A 22,927-nucleotide genomic window follows, 5' to 3' on the forward strand; every position below is an offset into this window, starting at 1 on the left:
GTGTGTCTGTGTCTGCGCTGACCTCTGCTTCTCTCCATAGCTCTTCTACAGGAATGGTCATCCCTTCCCCATTTGTGGTACCATGTCTCTGCGAGTCCACATCTCACACACAGAACTGTCCCTGGAGGTCCCGGTCACTCTGGAGGTTCTCCAGGATCCCCTGAGAAATGTAGTGAAGGCAGCTTTTACTGTGAGGAAGTCTGGGAGATACCAGATCACGATCAGTGTTGGAGGTCTCAGTGTTGGCCACAGTCCATACTACAAGGTCTTCCACCCAGGCAAGAGGCAAAAGATGCAGTAGAAGCAGAGTTGTGTGTTGTGGGTTATGCTTTTGGCAGTCTTCTCACTGCTGTTTTCTTCATAGGTGTTGTGGATCCAGCAAAGACACAGATCACCGGCCACTTTTCCACCCTAGTACTTACCTGTGGAGAGCAGCACACCCTCCATATTGCTCCGTGTGACCAGTATGGGAATCCTACCAATGATAGTTTGAGAGAGTTGGAGAGCTACACATTGCCACTCAGTGAGGTGAGCGCCCCTCTTTGATAACATGAACATTATTCTGAGTAATTTTAGCTTCCAAAGTAACTTTTTTGTTTTTTTGTCTTCTTGTAGCTCGGCGTTGTGGGGATGGCTGATGGCTGCTGCCAAACTGCTGTGTGTAGTGGGAAGCAAAACCGGGTCCTTCTTCACCTGACTCTACTACAGACTGGATGTTTCCAGGCCACCCTGCGTTACCAGGGCCACCCTGTCAGCAACGGACACTTCAACATCATTGTTCTGAGCGGTGAGTTCAAGGTTTGGTAATCTGTGTCTGACAGAAGGATTGTATGATCTGCTTCTAGATGTCTGTTTTGGGGGCGTAAAAGGGAAGAATGTAAGTAGCTGCTGTACGGCAGTAGAAATGCTCTGAAACATGGCGGCCAAAAGTTGTGTTTTCGGTATTTCACTGATGGAGAAAAAGGTGCAGGTAATGGCACTGAAAACGCATGCAATTTTACTGTGCTTAGGGCCAGTTCACACCACATGCAATCCAGAGCCTTTTCATTTCCGCATCAAATACGCCTGGATAGTCGGTTATATGGTTTTCAATGCTCAGTTCCAGTACTTTCCAGTTTCAGAAAAAAAGAACATTCTGCATTTTTTTTTTTTTTTTTAATTATTTATTTATTTTCTTCTGCACTGGAGTGAAATGTGGTAAAATGCATCAAAAACTCACTGGAACACACATCCTTATTTAAGGTTAACAAAAAAAGAGGGGGGGATTCACAGGACCGTATCAAAAACACACGTGCAGAAAAGCATCAAACGAATGCGGACTGCATTTCTATGGTGTGTTTTTCATAGGCCATGTGACTCAAAAACCGTAACACAGGTGCGTTTTATTGATGTGTACTTGCTTTGTTTTCTATGTATTTTAACGGGGAGGTGTGGTTTTGTGTTTTTTGTTTTGTTTTTCTGACCAAAAATGCAGCATTCAAGATTTTTAACGGAAGTTGTGGTGTTAAAATGGAAGACCAGTGTGAAGACATGCATAGAATTTAAAGAGATGTATTTTTCTTATGCTAACGGTGCCGATAATGGCTGACATATTTTATATTCATTTAAATTCATGATAATAAAATAAAAAGTCAAATATAATACAATTTTATATTTACAGTGGGGGAAATAATCATATGCTCCCCCTGCAGATTGTGTAAGTTTGCCCACTTACAAATAAATGAAGGGTCTATAATTTCTAGGTGTATTTTAAATGATAGAAAGGGAATATCAATCAAAAATCCAGACAAAACACATAATATAAATGTTATAAATTGAGTTGCAGCTCAGTGAGTAAAATAAGTATTTGATCCCCAAGAAAAAAATGACTACGTAGTACTTGGTGGAGAAAGCCTTATCAAGCACAGAGGTAAGACTTTTCTTGTAGAAGGCCACCATGTTTGCACACATCTCAGGAGCCACTCCTTCCCCCCTTCTTTTTTTTTTTTTTTAACAGATCTTCTTCTTTTTTTGCATGTAAAACCATTCTACTACATTGGAAGGATGTATGTAGACCCTGCTTTGGTTCAGGTTTTTTTTCCCCCCCGCATGGTTAATGGGGTCCTCCCCAAATTCAAACCATTATATAAAAGTAGTGCATGCCCCAGTAAGTTCACTAAAATGGCAGCCATGGTTTAGATTTCTCTCACGGGATTTCTGGGGGGAGGTCTTATCTTCCCAGCTCTCTCAGTGAGTGCGATACTAAATGTGTTTCACCAGACAAGACTTGATATACGTCTAAATAAATTGTAATAAGAAAAGTTCTCCTGTGATCAGTCGAATTCCAGAAGTATTGAGAATTAGACAATTTATTTCAGCTATGTCACACAAAAGGATGATGCTTACAAGCCAAAAGATGCAGTAAGCATCACACAGAGATGTACATCCCCACCCCCCTCCTAATATCTACAATAATATAGCTATAAGCTTCTATTGGCTGAGGAAATACAGATGGAGTGCCTGGTACAAAATGGTACTTTATTTGGCTAATTAGTGTTTCCTGTACCATCTTGTTCTACCATATACGGTTAAGCCTAGTCCTCCTACAACTTACTATGGAGTTAGTTAAAGCAAAACGATACAGCAAGTTAATACAACAACGTGCTCAGAAGTCATCTTAGAAAAACAATAACCCTGAGACTGATTTTTAATAGTCACACAATAAACATTTAAAACTTTTCTAACTGTGTGTGTGAATGGTGTGTTTGTGGCTCTTCGGCATATACTGTATATCTATGCAGGCTGATTTGAAATTCTATGTATGACTTCTTGTATGTACTGAAGGTCTGTAATGCTTTTTTGTTTCTTTTGTTGTTCTCTTTTCTGGTGTGTGTGTGTTTTTCATTTTCCCAAAAAAAAAAAAAAAAAAGCGGCTTTCTTCCCTTTTTTTTTTTTTTTTTTGTTAAAAGTCAGCAGCTACACAAAGCATAGCTGCTGACTTTTAAAAAATGGACTCCTCTCCCACGGTCCAGCGATGCGGCTGCCCAGAGCCTCGCTCCTCTCCTTGGCGCCATCATAGCAACTGCGTGTACCCAGCCATGACAGCTTGCGGCCTTACGGCCAGTCGTGCACTGTGCAAGTCGCGCTGAGCTCTGCTATTGGCTAGCCAATCTTCTGGGACCTGGGTTGTTTATATATATATATATATATATATATATATATATATATATATATATATATATATATATATATATTTTTTAAATTGGTTGTTATTATCATTACTTTGTTCATCATTTGTCACTTTATCAGCAACGGATATGTGCACGGTTTTGGATTATACTCCTGCATAGGCTTATACTTGCTTATTTTGCACATAATACTCTGCACTGACACTTTGCACATTTTAGCACAGTAATATTTGCACAGAGGATCTCATTCCTTGATGATTGTAGTGTATTAAGTTGCACTGATCACTTCTCTACTTTATAACATGTACAGTCATGCCAGTGAACACCTAAGTGGTTCAGAGCATGATTGGGAGAATGTGCTGTGGTCATATGAGACCAAAAATGAGTTTTATGTCATTAGCTTGACTCTCCGTTTTTGGAAGAAGAAAAATGCTGACTATGACCCTAAGAACACCATCCCTACAGTCAAGCACAGAGGTGGAAACATTATACTTTGGGGCTGTTTCTCTGCTAAAGGTACAGGCCAACTTTGCCACATTGAGGAGCCAATGGTCAGGGCCTTGTATTGTAAAATCTTGGTTGAGAATCTTCTTCCTTCAGCCAGAACACTGAGGATGGGTTTTCCAGCATGACCATGACCCAAAACATACCGCCAAGGCAAAAAAAAGGAAAGGCTCAAGAAGAAGCATATTAAGGTCATGGAGTGGCCTAGCCAGTCTCCAGACCTTAAAGTGACTGTTGGCCCACTCTCTTGGGACCCTGATGCAAGGGGAGTGGCTCTCTGGGGACCCTGATGCAAGGGGAGTGGCTCTCTGGGGACCCTGATGCAAGGGGGGAGGCTCTCTGGGGACCCTGATGCAAGGGGGGGAGGCTCTCTGGGGACCCTGATGCAAGGGGGGGAGGCTCTGGGGATACACACACACACGCACACACACACTACTGTATATACATGTGTATGCCCGCCCAAGTGGTATGACTTTCTTTACTACGTTGCTATGGGCTCTAGCCCCAGATCTTTTGTACACCTAGCAATGCCCCTGCTCCTCTGTATCATAATAACGTTTGTCTCTGTGTGATGTAAAACATTGCCGACTTGTACCCATATAAGTTTCACTCTGAGCGCTCAGCTGACATGTCAGCTCCCTTGTTTCTCTAGCTCAGATCTGACGTGGGAGGGGCTGAGCCATCCTGCTGATGTCAGCTGGTAGAGGAGGAGGGGATAGATAGAGAGAGAGATGACAATCAGCTGAGTGGCAGGAGCTGTTTATACAGTTACAGGTCGGCTGAGTTTTTACATTACACATTACACAAGGAAAGATGTTCTAATGCTACAGAGGAGATAAGATTTATTATCAGATACGAGAGGAGCAGGGGGGGCGGGCGCAGCTGCAAGCGGGGAGGGGGGAAGAAGACAGAGGACACAGACATAGGAGAGCTGATTCTGACAGAATCACGCAAATGGACCGCAATGTCAGGGGCTCAGCCGCCATGATTAGCATGGTCTGTTTGCAGGGGGGAGGGTATAGCCAGGCAGGGTCAGTCAGGTTTTTTTAGGGTATACAGGGGGCCAAATGACGACACAGCACAAGCACTGTTCTGTATAACATGCTTTAAAGGTCAGTAGGTTTGCTGCTGCATTTAAAATGTAACATCTAAACAGTCCGGATTTACAAATACTGTATTTAAGCATATAAGCTCCGTTGTGTGTTGAAAATCACTGAAATCTAAAACTGCCGTGGGTGTAGCAAGATGTCCGCTTGCCCCCTTCTCACTATCTTACTGTGTGGGGTGTAGCAAGATGACGAAACGTCACTTCCTGAGGAGTACCAAGATGGCCACCGCTCCAGAGCTAGGCCGAAGCCGCGGCCTTTCCTAAGCCACGCGATCAGCGGAGTGCTTCCTCAGATCGCCTGGTGTGTCGATCCGAACAGTGACCCGTTCGGATCATGGATCGGTGACGATCTATTGCACCACTAGTATCAATCAGGTGGCGAGAAGGCAACATACTGTCTTGCTTCCTCACCACCTGTCAAACACACTCAGATTGATTTTTAGAGGAGCAGCAGTGCCTAATGCACTTGTAAACGAGTTCTTAATTGCATTTAGCAGCAGCACTTAGGGCTCATTCACACGGCAAGTTGGGGGGGGGGGGGGTGGCAAAACCTTGCGGTTTTAGTGCACCCAATACCTACCCCCTTTAGCTGTTGAGGCAGCAGCCAACGGTGTATACATGTGGCAGCAGAAATTAAGCCCCCTGTTGCTTTTGGTGGGTGCTCCCACCTGCCAATTGTGCCCCATTCAAATAAATGGGTCCACTCTGCAAGCGCCCCACAATTGCATGCTTCTGTGGGGTACCAAGGGTTAAAGCAGGTGGTCAGATGGCAGCACAAGGATGCCTGCTTTAACCCCTTGTTTCCTGTACTGCACAAGATTGCAGAGTGGCCTTATTCACTTAAATGGGTCATGTTTGGCAAGTGCTACACCCACCAACCACGACGGGGCATATAACTCCTGCCGCATGTGCAGCCTCCTCGCCACTGCAGCTAAAGAGGGTGCGGTTTGGGCAGGGATGGTAAAAACATATCTTACCTATGGGGTTTTTACCACCACTCCCAAATGGAAATGTGAACCCTTAATGTTCTGTGCCCCCTTTATAAGGCTGTTTTCACACTGATGTCCTGCAGTTTACCTGCGATATTCCTGGGTTAGATGTGCTTTGCCATAGACTTCTATTATATACTAAAGGAGTGGTGCACGGAAAGCGCACCAAAGACACAGGATATAATACAAGTCTATGGCTAAGCTCAGCAAACCCACAGGTACACTGCACCGCACTCGTGGTGTGGGGAAACCGCAGCACATCAGTGTGAAAGCAGCCCTATACTATTATGCCTGGTGCATTGCTTCACACTGAAGATCTCTTCTTTCCTGCTGCTGGCACCACTCTGGAGACCGCTAGCCAGGATAACAGGTGGAGTGTGGTTGGTATCACTCCATATGGGACAGGAGCCGGCACTACAGAGGCATTGGCTTATGCGGCTCTTTCTCCCTACTACACCTCCAACTTTACAAGTAATCCCTCTGCATTGCACCCTGATGCTCCGGGATGGCGGGCCGGTAAGCCCAGACCACAATCTACCAGTCACCCAGCTGCTATTGACTGGAAGCTGATTTCTATGTAGAGCTACATCAAATTTCACACTCTCCAGTTTTAGTTTACTTTTGTCCCATGCTGTGCACCTTGCATGAGTTATGCTTTCTGTCCATCACATGTTTTCATGTGCTTCATGCTGTGTGTTCTCTTCCAGATGAGGAGAAAGCCGCTGTGGATAACAATGTTTTACGTTCTGGAGTTGGAGTTTTCTTCGAGGGTTACCTCTACCCACCCTCCAGTCCACCCAATGTCTCCGGACCGCAAAGTCCGTCATCCACCAGCCCGAAAGAGGATCGAACGGCATCTTGTAATGGGAGCTCCCTGGAAAGAATGAAGAAACTTAAAAAGGTGTACTTTTACATTTCCCCAAAGGTGAGTCCCACTTACCTGGTGCGGAGAGCCTCTCCCATCCTGACAATAACCTGAATGTCTGTATATTCTACTGCAGCAACTGTCAGTAAAAGAATTTTACCTTCGTATTATTCCGTGGAGGCTCTTTACTTTCCGAGTATGTCCTGGGACCAAGGTGAGATAGAGAATTCCTGTGTCCTTTTACCTTTTTATATATCGCACTTTCCTCTGTCCTTTTTTCTCTCACTTCTTTTATATCACACCTTCCTTGTATATGACCTTCTCTGTCTTCTATCGTCTCCATTATATCACACCTTCCTCTTATGGAACTTTACACCTGGTGCCCAGCCTAATGCCGCTTTATGCTATTCCGCTTATCTCAACCTACTTATATTAGTCTCTTCTGGCCCCTTGCTAGGCGAGAAGTCTCAGATTAATCCTTGTGGCTGTATTTTTGTGTGCAGTTCCTGTACCTCCCCCCGGATCCTCTGCATGGTCTGCTCTCTCTACAAGTTGACGATGGCCTGCAACCGCCAATTGAAGTCAGTTGCAAAGACCGCAATGTCATGGCTGCCACCTTCACACGTTTCCTTCACCTGAATATCGGTTAGTTTAAACCCATAGATCCTATGCAGATCTATGCAGGGTGATATAGGGAGTCGGATTTCTCCAAGGGATGTGTATGTTGTGTTACAGAATGGGTGAGGTTTAGAGGGATATACCAGGTGTGGGGGCAGGCATCAGCCCAGTACAGCCACTGAAATGGGAGAACGTCCATGTATGCCCTCCCTGCGGTAAGTGGTTAACAATGGGGCACTATTCCTCCCACTGTAGCCAATGATGGGGCATTGTTATCAACCCCAGGACATTTTCTACTCGTACTGATCAAAGTGGCCCCTCCTAAAGGTCTAAAGGATAATAAAGTGGCCCTTTGTTTAGAACATTTGGAGATCCTTGGGCTATGAGATTGGATAAATAGATTTAGATTTTGATGGGGTAATCTTGTGTCACCTGTTCTAGGTGGATCTGAGACATTCCAGGATAAGGTTGCCTTCTTCCAGAAAGAGCTCAAAAACATCCACTGCAAGAAGAACCGCAGCAAGATAGTCCTAAGAGTGAACAGGCACTCGTTGCTGGAGAGTGTGAGTAGCTTCATTATCACATTCTTAAGTGCAGTCCCCACGCCCTCCCCTCCTGTTGCTGCCGGGTGCAGTCCCCATGCCCTCCTGTTGCTGCCGGGTGCAGCTCCTGTTGCTGCCGGGTGCAGTCCCCACACCCCCCCTTCTGTTGCTGCCGGGTGCAGTCCCCACACCCCCCCCTTCTGTTGCTGCCGGGTGCAGTCCCCACACCCCCCCCTTCTGTTGCTGCCGGGTGCAGTCCCCACACCCCCCCCTTCTGTTGCTGCCGGGTGCAGTCCCCACACCCCCCCTTCTGTTGCTGCCGGGTGCAGTCCCCACGCCCTCCCCCCTCCTGCTGCTGCCGGGTGCAGTCCCCACGCCCTCCCCCCTCCTGCTGCTGCCGGGTGCAGTCCCCACGCCCTCCCCCCTCCTGCTGCTGCCGGGTGCAGTCCCCACGCCCTCCCCCTCCTGTTGCTGTGGAGATGAAGCTGTTTTTTAGATAATCCCTTTCTCTCTTTGCGTCATAGTCTCTTCGAACAACAAGAAACTTTTCTGTTTCTGACTGGAGCAAAAACTTTGAAGTGATTTTTCAGGATGAAGAAGGTAGGTTGTGGTGGAGCAGATGATTAAACTCTAATATGCAATGACATGGCTTGTCTTATATCTTATTAATATTGCTTTCTCTGCAGCTCTGGACTGGGGTGGACCTCGTCGAGAGTGGTTTGAATTGATCTGTAAAGCTTTATTTGATACAAACAATAAACTCTTCACTCGCTTCAGTGACAATACCCAGGGCCTGGTGAGTCCTTCCCGCCACCTTTATTCCTATGCATACCCCTCAAAGGGCCTGGACAGTCCTTCAGCTTCATGTCACCCCATGCACCCCCTCTGCCAATGTGAGGGTGTGGCTAATGTAAATGAGCGGTTGTGGTATATGGGGAGATAATGCCCATGGTTGTGTTTTTCAGGTTCACCCCAACCCCTGCAGGCCTCCTGGGCTCCGCATGAAGCTATATGAGTTTGCTGGCCGGGTGGTTGGGAAGTGTCTGTTTGAATCATGTCAGGGAGGAGGATATGAACAGCTGGTGAGGGCCAGATTCACCCGCTCTTTCCTGGCTCAGATCATCGGACTTCGAATGCACTATAAGGTACAACAAGAACCCAAGGGATTATGTGCTGTAGTTTTGGGGGGGGGTGGTAACCATATAAATTTACTAAAGGCATTACTGCACAGGTTAGATAACTTTTATTGCATCCATTATATTTACAGCACATGTTTAAATATGGTTTCAGTATTGTGACTTCTCATGTAGGGTTGAGGGTGGCCATGGCTGGTAAGGGAGATAAGTCCTAGATGTTTGAGAAGATGAGGCTGGATGTGTGAGGAGACGAGGCTCCCAACTTTTAAAGCTGAATTGCAGCAAGGATTTCATTCACAATGCCATTCTTTGACATGTGTTTAGTAAAGCTGTATATATAATCGCAACTACTTTTTGTATCTAGGGGGATTATGCTGTGTGTGTGTGTGTGTGTGTGTGTGTGTTTTCTGGAGAAAAAAAACTAAATGGGCTTTCCTTTTGGTGGTAATAAGTAATATCTCATGAAATTATCAGAGGAAAACTGTCCCAAATTTAGCGGGGGAAAAAAAAATGATTTGTGAATTTAGCTGTAAAGTGTTTTGTGAACCGATATATACAAATCACTGCCAGCCCCTCTATTAGAGCTAGGCATTGCACACTGTACATGTCTTTCATAAAAACGAGACATGTAAATACATATTTAGAGCACACGCCAGAGGACCTGACCATCATATATTTTTTTTTTTTTTTTTTTTTTTTTTTTTGAGCTAGAGCATTTTTCTTTTTCTCTTTTTTTTTTTTTTTTTTTTTTTTTTCTGGAATACCCAATATCTGCTCTGTTCATCGGATTTCACGCTGTAGTCATGCTCCCATGTGGTCTGATTTTATTGATTTTATCTGGACTTTTAGCCCTCTATGGTCTACTGGTAACATTTGACCTGTGGGGTCGATCAATAGCTGTATTTCCAACTGGCAGTGTTTGGAGAGATTCTACTGCTTGAATATTCGCACATCCCCTGAGGAAGCATTTCTGTGAAACATGTCAGGAAAGTGTGCAATAAGATATTTTCATCCAGTACACTCAATTATTTAGACCATCACTGCATTGTATTACACTATACTGCTATTGTCTGTATATTTTATGTGACATTTTTAACCTTGAGCCAAATAAATATTTAAATAAAAACTTTGGCTGGTCGTGTGACTCGCGGCTGCTTTACATCTCCGATGGATGGCTTCTGCAGGAGGGACGGAGATCTCCCTCTGACGTCAGCTGGAGAAGTCATATGGCCGCTCAGCTCCTCCTACAGTAGCCCTGGAAACCGGCTAAGAGTCACGTGACGCTCTTAAAAGATATTTACCTGACTCATTTTTATAAAAGACTTATACAGTGTGGTGTGTCTATCTATAATAGAGGGGCTGGCAGTGACCATTTTATCATGTAGAGACACAGAGCAGGCAGGAGAGGGGAGGAGGGCTGCGGATGATGGAGAGGCTCAGCAGCCCTGATTATCGTGGTCAGCGCAGAGAGGGGGATACAGGACCTGGCAGGATCTGCCAGGTTTTTTACAGTTTAGAGAGGGGCAGATTACACAGCACAAGCGCTGGGCTGTTTAATCTGCTTTAACGTGGTTGTAAACCCTTACAAACCACTTTGACCTACAGGTAAGCCTAGATTAAGGCTTAACTGTAGGTCCAAGAAATATCTCCTAAACCTATACGGTTTAGGAGATATTTACAAAAAGACAGGCACCGCAGCGGCGTGCGGGCGCACTGAGCCGGTGTTCTGCCTAATAGAGTCCGCCCATCAAATGGTGTCCGCTCCGTACTGCGCATGCGCAGTACGAAGCTTCGGAAAATCTCCGAAGCTTAACGGCGCCTGCGCCGTGAGTGGAGGTGGTAGCCCCACCATCCAAGCGGACATAGGGTTGTGAATTTTAGAGGGCCCCTCGCGGGCGAGCTTCACTCGCCACGCTTCGGGCTCGGCCTCGCTGCGCTCGGCTCTTTTATATTCCTACTCTATGTCCACTTGGATAGTGGGGATAGAACCTGGATTCCGGCGAATCACAGTGCCGGAGCAGCGAGACCCGGAAGTCACTCCGGGATACATGGCAGTGGCGAAGATGAAGACTGAGGACCGCTTCGGGAGCTTCGTTCTCAGGTAAGTTATTCATAATGAGCTAGTATGCTATGCATACTAGCTCATTATGCCTTTGCCTTGCAGGTTGCATATATATTATTTTAACACTTTTTTAATACCATAAATCTTATTAGATTTTTACTCCAGGAGTGCATATATAATACGTTTGGAAATTTTTGAGAAATTCTTCTTAAAGAGGAAGTAAACCCTGATGGGTTTACTTCCTCTTTCATTCCCTGCAAAGGCAAAGCATAATGGACTACTATGTCGCATAGCCCATTATGTGTCACTTACCTGACACAGGAGCCAGCGAAGTCGCCGCTGTCCCCTGTAGTCCACCGCATCCATCTTGCTGGTGGCGTCTCGCAGCTCCGCCGCTGTCATTCGGCGAAGCCGCGATGACGTCACTCCCGTGGCAGCTCCATTCTTGGAAATGCCGTGCTCAGTGCGCCTGCGCGCCGCTGTCTACGGCGCATGCGCCGCAGACAGCGGTGCCCGTTTTCGGGCAAATATCTCCTAAACCATATAGGTTTAGGAGATATTGCTTGGACCTACAGGTAAGCCTTAATCTAGGCTTACCTGTAGGTCAAAGTGGTTTGTAAGGGTTTACAACCACTTTAAAGTAATACTAAAGGCAAAACCTTTGCTTGCTCTGTGCAGTGGTTTTGCACAGAACAGCTGGATCCTCCTCTTCTCAGGTCCCTCGCCAACGCTCCTGGCCCCTCTCTCCTGCCAAGTGCCCCCACAGCAAGCAGCTTTCTATGGGGGCTCCCCGAGCCAAGCCGCTGCTCTGTGCATACATTCAAACACGGATCTGCAGCTTGGCCCAGCTCCCTCTCCTCATTGGCTCACTGACTTTGATTAACTGCAATGGGAGCCAATGGTGCTTGCTGCTGTATCTCAGCCATTGAGGAGGGAGAGACAACTGAGGCTTTCATGCAACATCGCTGGATAGAGATGGGGCTCAGGTAAGTATTAGGGCAGCTGCTGCACACAGAAGATGTTTTATCTTCATGCATATAATGCATGAGGATAAGAAGCCTTCTGTGTTTCGAACCACTTGTATTGTGAATGGGGAAGGGTGGATAACGGTCAATATGCCAGTGACCGTGTGGATGAGAGGCAGTATGGGTGGTACACTGACATGCTACACACTTTATGATAATGAGCAATCTTTCTCCCTTGTTTCTGTATTTTTAGTATTTTGAGACCGATGACCCAGATTTTTTCCAGTCCAAGGTCCTCTATCTCCTCACTCATGATGTCACAGATACAGATCTGGTTTTCGCAGAAGAGAAATATGGGCGTGGGGGTCAGCTGGAAAAGGTCAGCATCTGGTCATTTGGCTTGTGTCTGTTGTTCAGCCAGCTTCTAGTAGTAATCCTGCAGGAGGCCTGGCCTGGTAGGACATTCCTATGCAGGATTAATGTACTCGTCTGGATTTCTTTTTTGCAGGTGGTTGAGCTGATTCCGGGAGGAGCTCACATTCCTGTCACAAATGAAAACAAGATCTATTATTTAAATCTTTTAGCCCAGCACCGATTGTGCAACCAGGTGCGGGAGGAGGTGGAACATTTCTTAAAAGGTGAGGGAAATCGGATGAATGTGGGTGGAATTGTCTTGTTCTGAGGCAGCCCCTAAAGCCTTGTACACGCGGACCAAATGTTAGGCATCATTGGCTGGTTCAAGCAAAACTATCCAATATTTGGCCCGTGTGTATGGCAGCTGGTCCGACAGAAGCGGGCCACGCATGCTGAAAAACCAGCAGCCGATCAGCGCTCTCAGCCAATGGCTGAGAGCACTGACTGGAGTTTTCTGGCGGGGGGGCCGTTCCCCTTTCAGAACACAATAGAACCGCAGAGGAGAGCGCTATACTAAGATCGGATTTTAGCACAGTGGCTCCAACTGGAGCTGTCAGTTTTTTAAAACTAATGGTGTGAATTAGGCTTTAGTGTGTGTGTGTGTGTGTGTGTGTGTGTGTTTATGTACAGTAGAGCCATTATGAACCCAGCCTGGGGGTGTCTGTTGGGTGGAGCCATCTTGTTAGAAGGCCATCTCTTTGTAAATTGGAGACCTTGTTCTGAGCTGTTTTTTCTTCTCCCAGGGCTGAATGAACTCATCCCAGACAACCTTCTTGGCATCTTTGATGAGAATGAGTTGGAGGTGAGTGTCTGGGGGGGTCATACAGTAGTGGTGGGGGGGTGTGTCGGGGGGTCATACAGTAGTGGTGGGGGTGAGTGTCAGGGGTTCATGCACTCATGGTGGGGTGGAGTTTCAAGGGGTCATGCACTCTTGGTGGGGAGGGGGAGAGTTCTAGGGGGTCATGCACTCTTGGTGGAGGGTGGGGAGTGTTAGGGGGTCATGCACTCTTGGTGGACGGTGGGGAGTGTCGAGGTCATGCATTCTTGGTGGGGAGTGGAGTTTCAATGAGTCATACACTCTTGGTGGAGGGGTGTCAGGGGGTCATGCAGCCTTGGTGGGGAGGGGGGCAGTGGCAGGGGTCATGCTGCACACTTAGTGAGGGATGGGGAGTGTCAGGGGGTCATGCACTCAAGGTGGAGTGGAGTTTCAAGGGGTCATACACTCTTGGTGGGGAGGGGGAGAGTTCTAGGGGATCATGCACTCTTGGTGGGGAGTGTCAGGGGGTCATGCACTCTTGGTGGGGGTGTGTTGCAAAGTCATGCACTCTTGGGGGAGGGGGGGACTCGCCTTTAAAATTGCTGATGTAGATGTCTGTTTAACCCACCCGCTCCCATTATATAGAGATCATTGTGTGCTACTCTTGTATAGCATTTATGTATGCACTCTCATAGAGATTACGCTGTGTGACCCCCCCCTCCCCCCCCCTCATAGATGAAGTGCAACTGAAGGGGGATCAGAGAAGAGGAGTTAGTTTGAGGGTTATTTTGCTTCCAAAATACAGCAGTGGCACACTGCCCAAGGACCCATCAGGACGCATATTCAGCACTCCAGCTGTAGAAATGGAGCTGCACCTTCATACAGAAGGCAGAGTGGGAGTCGGGCTCTATCAGGGGCCTACTGCAGAAGTAGATGGAGACGTGGGGCACTCTTCCTGTGGGAACAGACCACAGTTTAACATATTCAGTCCTTTTTTTTTTTTTTTTTATTTTTTTTTTTCAATAAACTTTTTATTAAGGTTTTTACAAATTATATACAAAAAGTCATAAAAATATAACAACCAAATTTTCACTACAATTCAGAGTGAGAGGAGTAATTAAAGTGTTATCACAACATACGAATACAAATTTCACATTAATCCTACACTTTATTAAAATGTTGCCGGGGCCTGTTGGGTGGAATCCAGCTAATACCTTTAGTGTCAACCATAATATGCCTATGTATCACCTTTCCTAACGTCCCCCCATTCCCCCAGCGCCCTATAAAAGTCCATTACCAGTCTTATCCACACAGGTATTATATCTATATTTGTATGTTGTTCATCCTCTCTCCTCCTTCCTCATTCTAATTATACTCTATCACACATTTCTTCATGGTGGACAACCCATATTGTCTGACAATTTTATTTTTTTTTTTAATTATGGAAGCCATGGTCAAAGTTCCCGTATCTAATTAATAAAGGCCACTTTTTCCTTCCACACTGTTGCATTCACCACTTTAACCCATTCTTCAGGTGTCAGGGGGCCTATTTGATTGCAAATTTTTGGCAATTTTCTTGCTTGGAATAAACATCTTAGTACTACTCTTTTAATGCCTAAAGACTCTCCAATTCCCTCCATACTTCCCCACACATAGACTGCCCACTGGTTCCAACTTGGTCCCAAAGATTCTATTTATAACGTTTAGGATCTCTGTCCAATACCGAAATAGCTTTGGACATCTCCATACCATATGTGCAAGATCTACTGTCTCTTGGCACCTTGGACATTTGGCATCTGTCCTGCAGCCAAACTGAAGTATATATTCTTTCTCAAAGGAGAAATGTTCAGACACACTCACAGGTGGCGCTCAGGACCCTTTAGAGCAATGGTCATCAACCCTGTCCTCAGGGCCCACTAACAGGCCAGGTTTGCAAGATAACTGAAATGCATCACAGGTGATATTGTTTGCTGCTCAGTGATTGCAGTATTCTAGTCTGCATCTCCTCAAGGTAATGCATAAAACCTGGCCTGTTAATGGGCGCTGAGGACAGGGTTGATGACCACTGCTTTAGGTTGCCTCAAGTCTCTTCAGAGATAGACTGCTGAAGCATGTTTAGAGCCTTTGCATGCTGGGTTCCCAAATAATTTAACACACACAGCTAAATAATCTGGATTACAGATGCTGGTTCATTATGAGGATGCAGAGTAATTCCTCCAGACCCACTAGGGAAGTATGGGCTCAGGTCACCCATAGGAGCGAGATAGTCTTCTCTATATCGGTGTGGCGACCTGTTACATCCATGCAGAGGTGATGCTGCTATGCGCAAAATCCAGGCAGATGGTGCTGATGTAGGTTAGGTGGGCAGAGGTGAGTACTACGTCACTGTAGGAGGGCATTGGAAATAGACGTGAGATCCACATGGTGCTTCCTCTAGGCTGAATGGCAGGAAGTGAAGTGCAGAGCAACTCCACTCAAGGAATGATGTTAGAGCTTGGTCCCTCAGCATTATTCCTTGGTGTGGTAGAATCGGCGGTAGCAGAAAATTTGAGGGGGCCCAATGGTGTAAGCTGTTAGCTCTGGATGCTTTAGCTTGAACAGCCTTACTCGTGGAGTGGTCACACACACCTGGGCCTGTGCCACAGCTCTGGACCTGGAAAGGGCTCTGTGACTAACTCATTGCAGACCGTTATGGAAAGCATCACAACACAGAGCCCAGTGAAGTGAGGCATTAAAAAAAGGATAGCAGGACTGAAGACAAGATGTCCAACTGCCTGGGACACTAAACACTGAGATATGCCAGGTAGTGGAAGGGTTATACAGGGGCAGGTTTAGGAATTTTATATTTACTAGTGTCCAATTCTCTTCTAGCCAGCTGTATAACCTGACTGTATCGGAATCCCCCCATTGCATATTGATTGTTGTGTGTTCTGAGTCATACCCTCCTCTGTTTCCTCAGCTCCTCATGTGTGGCACCGGGCACATAGCTGTGCAGGACTTCCAGGCCCATGCTGTGGTCATTGGAGGATCTTGGCACTTCAGAGAAAAGGTAAGCACTTTGTGTAATGTATGCTTGTGCGCTTTGTTCAGCATCTGTGCATACTGTCAGCTGAGCTGTGCTTACATCGATCTGGTATGTTTCCCCCGGGCAGGTGATGAGCTGGTTTTGGGCTGTGGTTTCCAGCTTCACACAGGAGGAACTAGCCCGTCTACTACAGTTTACTACAGGATCTTCCCAGCTCCCACCAGGGGGGTTCGCTGCCCTGTGCCCAAGCTTTCAGATCATTGGATCCCCCACCCATGGCACATTACCCACTGCTCACACCTGGTAAGTTTATGTGCCACTGTGACCACTTAAATGGCTCGGTGCTTGCTGTACAGCACTACAGAATATGTCAGAGCTATTCAAATGTTAAATAATAATAGTGTGTAACTTTGGTGGGGTATTAGAGCATAAGATCCTCTGGTGATTGACCCAGTTCTCTGCACAGCACTAAGGAATGTGTAAACACCCCCCCAACACAGGTTAGCATGCATTTTACATTTACAATTTTGCACTTTATAAAACAAAGATGTGGAGCCAGCCTATAGGACCTACACATAGAGTAAGCACCTATGACAGGGGTCTCCAAACTTTCTAAACAAAGGGGCAGTTTACTGTGCTTCAGACTTTAGGGGGCCAGAGGGGGGGGGGGGGGGTAAACAATGTCCCATCTTTGGCACTACAGGAAATATCCGTGCACATGGTTGGTGTCAGTGGGAGGAATAGTGCTCCATCATTTATACGAGTGGGAGGAAAAGCACCTCATATCAGTGGGAGGAATAGTGTCCCATCGTTTGGTGTCAGTGAAAAGAATAGCGCTCCATTGTTGGTGTCCATGGAGGAATAATGTCCCATCGTTGGTGTCAGTGGGAGGAAATGATACGAGGCATTATTCCAACTGACACCAATGACGGGACACACTTCCTTCCACTGATGGGACACTATTCCTCCTAGTGTCCCATCATTGGTGTCAGTGGGAGGAATAGTGTCTCACCTTTTGGTGTCAGTTGGAGGAATAATGCTTTTATCAGTAGGAGGAATTGTGTCCCATTGTTGGTGTCAATGGGAGGAAAAGTGCCTCATATCATTGGGAGGAATAGTGTCCCAACGTTGGTGTCAGTGGGAGGAATAGTGTCCCAAGGGCCAGATAAGGGTATGCAAAGGGCTGCAGTTTGGAGACCAGTGACCTATGACATAACACATTGGTTATCCTTGTGCACGTTAGAGGTTGAAAAATCATTTTTTTATGGAGGGGTCCATCATAAGTGTAACCCTAAAGTGATGAGCTGTAACAGTTTTAAAAATGTTCCTTATTTATGAATGTGGCTATCATAGTTTAATTGTACATACCAGGATACAGAGGGCCTCATTTTCATGACATTTGTGTGGGGAATAGTTTTGCCTGCACGGCCTTCTTTTCTCACCATTGGACCTGAACTTGGTCTTGTCTGTTTTGCAAACGTCTCCTTTTTGAACCTCCTAGGAGAGATCCCCTTGTTACTCCTTGCATGCAAGTTTGTCTTTTTAGTTGCCATTACTTTGGCTTGAAAGGCCCGAGAGTTGGCTGTGCTCTCCTGAAAGGGGACATTCTTGGTTCTTCACCAGAATATGGTGGTGTTGAGGCCTCCGTCATCTTCCTTACTGAAGGGTTGTTTTTTTTTTTTTATTTTTTTTTTTCGTTTCACCTAAATCAGGACATTGGGGTTATTTACTAAAGGGAAGTGCAGTCGCTGTAGATCCGAGGGGGACATGCAAGGAAAATAATAAAAATTATTTTTGCTTGCACATGATTGGATGATAAAATCAACAGATCTTCCCCTCATTTCAGATCTACAGCGACTGCACTTCAAAGTGCACTTGTAGTGCAGAGCAGATTTGCCTTTAGTAAATTAACCCCCATTGTATTGCCATCCTATTGTCCTAAATCTAAGCATCCTAAGGAGAAAGTGTGTTTCTCGGTTTGGATGTCCTTCGAGCTGTTTGAATTTTTCTGAAGTCTACAGCTTTGTTTCAAGTCTGATTCCCTGTTTTGTTCTGCATGAGAGTCCCCACAAGGCTCGAGCTGCTTCTACATCTGCTGTTTCTGAGTGGATTAGTTGGCTCTTTTCTTAGGCCTGTGGTATATAGGGCAGTCAATGCTTCCTGGGCTATTCAGTATCAAGCTTCTGTTGGAAAGGTTTGTAAGGCTGATAACTGGTCTTCTCCTCACAATTTACTAAGTTCTACCAAGTAGACGTTCACACTTCTGCGGACACCAGTTTAGGCCAAAGGGTCGTGTGGGCGGCTTAGTAGTCGTGTTTTCCCCTATTCTGTTTTGGGTATGTTCACGGATTTGGACATCCCTGGTAATCCTAAATATGAAGCCATCTCTGTCCTGTGACGGGTCCAAATCGAATGACAAGTCGCATCCTATTGTTGGCAACGGAACCAATCACTCCAACTTTGCAGTGCGGCATCGATTTGAAAAAAAAAAAAAGGGTCTTGCACAATTTTTTTGCAATTTCAGGTGCAGCTTACATAGCGATCTGTCCATGAAAAAACGGCAAAGTCACAGTGGCCTGCAGCTTTGAAATGTGTGCAACTTCAAAGTCAGATTCAGTGAGAACAGATTTAACACGGAGGCTAAAAAAAAGAACGGATTTAAAAAAAAAAAAAACAACAAACATACCTACCGGCTCTGTTGCAGTGGTTTTGCAAAGAGCAGCCTCTTCTCTATGGGTCCAGAAGACTCAGAGCCGTGGCTTGGGCCCTGAGTTCTCCTCATTGGCTCACTAGCTATGATTGACAGCAGTGGGAGCCAATGGTGCCCGCTGCTGTCTTAGCTAATGAGGAGAGGGAGTCTCTCATTGCTGGATTCAGAGCGGGCTCAGGTAAGGGGGAAAAAAATACAACCACTTTAAGAAATTAGGATTTTTGGCTTACCTGGAAAATAAACGTCCTATTTATGATGACCTTGGGATGTCTGAAATAATTGAACATGAGGGTGACACGGCAAATGCCTAAAAACAGAATAGGGTAAAGCTGCACTACAGACTTTTCACCCACAGAGGTGTGAACATCTACCTGGTAAATGTTTAAACAATAAGTTTGCCTTAAAAAAAAAAAAGTGCATTTTATTTTTTTTATTTTTTTGTTTTTTTTTTACTAAAAGACCTGCAAAGCATCTGCTGATTGTAGGTGCAATATCAAGCTCCTGCAGACTCGCACAGCTGCCCGCTCATACGGGCAGCAGGGGTGTATCTACCACAAGGCGTTTGGCTTGAGTGGCATTTTTCAGGGGGGCATCACCCCAGTATCGTGTGTTGTTGTTTGTTACAAGCAGCGGGAGGGGATGTCTGCCTCCTGTGGCTCTCGGGCTCTGCCTTCCCATCGGGAAACCCGATAGTCAAGCACAGCCGGAATTGACTTTGATCAGCTGTTCATAACTGACATCACTTCCGGTTTACCAACACCATTTGTTTTAAATTTTTTTTTTTTTTTTTTTTTTTTTTAACAAATCTAAAGCATTCAAAAACACCAGAGGAGGGATTTGGGGTGCTTTACAGGCATTTTAGCGCTACAAATAGCACATGTAAAGCTCCTTCCTAGTGTGAAAACCCGAGTGCTTCCACTTGCAGGATGTAAAAACCAGTCCTGCAAGCAGCATCTTTGGGGTGGTGCCAGAGCGCTGTATACACCAATCCCAAACCGCCCTGCCTATTAAAATCTTTGCTTTTAAAGCGGAGTTCTTTTTTATAATTTATTTAGAAAAAAAATTAATAAAGTCCGCAGTTACAAATACTGCAGCTGCTGACTTAAAATATGGACACTGGGCGCCCGCGATATCAGCCCCCGAAGTCGATCTGTCCCTCGGCTCTCTGGTGCTGCTGCCGCCATCTTGGGTAAGGAAGTGAAGCCTTGCGGCTTCACTTCCTGGTTCCCTGCTGGGCAATCCGAATGGTCCCTGCTGTCACATGGGAACCATGTGTCCCCCAGAAGACAGGGGGGGGGGGGGGATGGGAAGTAGCGTAGATACCCGCAGGCATCTATGCCTGGAAGTGGGAGCAAGATACCTGTATTAGGGGGATTCTGAAAAGCAGAAGTTCAATTTTTGTGTGGAACTCCACTTTAACCTCGTTAACCCCTTCTTTGGGGGTTAAAAGGGCATGCAGAGCGCTGCTAAAACTAGCAGCGCTTTTCTGCGAGCTCGGGGTGGTCTTCAGTGTGAAAGTGCCCTTAATGTAACAAGGCTGTTTACATTCCTCGTGACATCAATAAAAGCATTTTTTTATTTATTTTTTATTAAAAAGTGCTCCCCCCTGTACTCCCTATGCAAAGGCGAATTTCACGTGACGGTTCACACACACGCAAACAGCGATTGTCCCACGTGTGAGGTATCGCTGCGAATTTCAGATCATGGGCAGTAATTCTAGTACCAGACCTTTGTAAATCTAAAGTGCTAACTTGTAAAAGGCTTTAAAAGCTTTGCCTATAGATAGTAAAATTTTATGTCATTTGACGCACGGGCGGGTGCAATTTTAAAGCAGCTTGGATAGGACAAATTTATTTTGACATCGCTCAATTTTTAGTCTTGCCTAGGGCAGCACAAAACCATAAATACACCAATGATGGGCAGGCAATTACCTGAGAGTAGGAAAGATCAATGGACTTACGAGTGTGCTCACCAGCGCCCTCCCGCAGCTCATTGAGAAATGCAAGCTTTCAGCTGTAATGGCTGACAGTACATGTAGGCATTCCCTCATAGGAAACTGTGAATGAATGACATGGCCATGTGGGTGGAGGCTGCAGATGCTGGAACATGTTACACCTTAGAGATGGGGGAAAATATAAAGAAGGCCAGGTAGCAAACCAGAATAGAAGCTTGAATCGCCCTTCCCCTTTTTGTCTGTACCTCATTGCTTGCTACAAAATTGATTCTTTGCTGGGCCAAAATGCCTGCTTTTTTATTTTTTGGCCATTTACCTGAAGGTGGCAGCATAACCCAAGTAGTCATGAATAAGTTTTGTCCTGCAATGTACTTCAAGAAAAGTATTTTTACAGTTTAACCACTTCAGCCCTGGAAGAATTGACCCCCTTCTTAACCAGGCCATTTTTTTGTGACCCGGCATGTCGTTTAACTGAAAATTGCCCGATTTGTGCTACGCGATATTCAAACAAAATTGTCCTTTTCCCACAAATAGAGCTTTCTTTTGGTGGCATTTGATCACCTCTGCGGTTATTTTATTTTTTTTGCGCTATAAACAAAACAAAAAAAAGACTACCGTATATACTCGAGTATAAGCCGAGATTTTCAGCCTCTTTTTTGAGGCTGAAAGTGCCCCCCTCGGCTTATACTCGAGTCATCGCTGTCTGCCCGCTCGATCAGCGTGTCGAGCAGACAGACAGCGGCCATTCTATAATTCAAAAGCCGCGCCTCCGGCTCCGCCTTCGCCTGTGATAGGCGGAACACTGAATTTCCCAGCAGCCTGTGTTCCGCCTATCACGGACATCGTATCATCCTCGTACTACGGACGAGGATGATACGATGTCCGTGATAGGCGGAACACAGGCTGCTGGGAAATTCAGTGTTCCGCCTATCACAGGCGAAGGCGGAGGCGCGGCTTTTGAATTTTACAATGGCCGCCGAGGCGCCGACGAAGAGGGCACGGGACGGAGGCAAGGCAAGGCACGGCACGGCACGGGACGGAGGCAAGGCAAGGCACGACACGGGACGGAGGCAAGGCACGGCACGGGACGGAGGCAAGGAGGCAAGGCACGGGACGGAGGCTCGGGACAAAGGCTCGGGACACAGGTAGGCTGGACACACACACACACACACACACACACACACACACACACACACACACACGGATGGATGGAGACACACACACACACAGGGATGGATGGATACACACACACACACAGGGATGGATGGAGACACACACACACAGGGATGGATGGATGGAGACACACACAGGGATGGATGGATGGATGGATGGAGACACACACACACAGGGATGGATGGACACACACACACAGGGATGGATGGACGGACACACAGGGATGGACGGACACACAGGGATGGACGGACACACACACAGGGATGGACAGGCATGTCTCACCCTCGGCTTATACACGAGTCAATAAGTTTGCCAGTTTTTTTGGGGGTAAATTGGGGGCCTCGGCTTATATTCGGGTCGGCCTATACTCGAGTATATACGGTATTTCGGAAAAAAAAAGCTGTTTAACTTTTTGCTGCAATATCCCCAAAAAATGTATAAAAAAAAAAATGTCTTTATCAGTATAGGCCAATATGTATTCCTCTACATATTTTTGGTAAAAAAAAAAATCGCAATAAGCGTATATTGATTGGTTTGCACAAAAGTTATATCGTCTACAAAATAGGGAATAGATTTGTCATTTTTTAAATTTTTATTTACTAGTAATGGTGGCGATCTGCGACATTGCGGCGGACAGATCGATCAGAGCTATAAATAGCCATTGATTACTGTATAAATGTCACTGGCAAGGAATGGGTTAAAACTAGGGGGCGATCAAGGGGTTAAATGTGTGTCCTAGTGATTCTAACTGGGGGAGGAGACTGGCTGACTGACTGTTGCTCCTAAGCCGTAGATCCCTCTTCCTCACCCCTGATAGAACGGAGATCTGTCTGTCTATATTCCCTAAAGCACCTGCCGTACAGCTACGGCGATTCACGCAGGAGTACCATTCTGCCGCCGTCAAACCTCCTGCCCAATGACAGCGCGATGCCCTCTCG

General features: G+C 46.1%; 1 protein-coding gene across 3 annotated transcripts in view; it reads left to right on the forward strand.

The window, feature by feature from the left end:
* AREL1 (apoptosis resistant E3 ubiquitin protein ligase 1) overlaps window positions 1-22,927 on the forward strand; it is a 28,919-nt gene that overhangs the window by 2,778 nt on the left and 3,214 nt on the right. For all 3 annotated transcript variants that reach the window (XM_077463661.1, XM_077463663.1, XM_077463662.1), the window contains 15 exons: window positions 41-278; window positions 365-528; window positions 616-787; window positions 6,476-6,693; window positions 6,770-6,847; window positions 7,137-7,278; window positions 7,693-7,814; window positions 8,318-8,393; window positions 8,480-8,589; window positions 8,759-8,938; window positions 12,210-12,335; window positions 12,465-12,594; window positions 13,114-13,172; window positions 16,087-16,176; window positions 16,280-16,455. In XM_077463661.1, the coding sequence (XP_077319787.1) occupies window positions 41-278; window positions 365-528; window positions 616-787; window positions 6,476-6,693; window positions 6,770-6,847; window positions 7,137-7,278; window positions 7,693-7,814; window positions 8,318-8,393; window positions 8,480-8,589; window positions 8,759-8,938; window positions 12,210-12,335; window positions 12,465-12,594; window positions 13,114-13,172; window positions 16,087-16,176; window positions 16,280-16,455 (2,081 nt within the window). The remainder of the gene's footprint in view (window positions 1-40; window positions 279-364; window positions 529-615; window positions 788-6,475; window positions 6,694-6,769; window positions 6,848-7,136; window positions 7,279-7,692; window positions 7,815-8,317; window positions 8,394-8,479; window positions 8,590-8,758; window positions 8,939-12,209; window positions 12,336-12,464; window positions 12,595-13,113; window positions 13,173-16,086; window positions 16,177-16,279; window positions 16,456-22,927) is intronic.

This window comes from Lithobates pipiens, unplaced genomic scaffold (genome assembly GCF_037356315.1).
Source record: "Lithobates pipiens isolate NorthernLeopardFrog02 unplaced genomic scaffold, aLitPip1_a1.2 Scaffold_30, whole genome shotgun sequence".
In the NCBI taxonomy this organism is placed as follows: domain Eukaryota; kingdom Metazoa; phylum Chordata; class Amphibia; order Anura; family Ranidae; genus Lithobates; species Lithobates pipiens.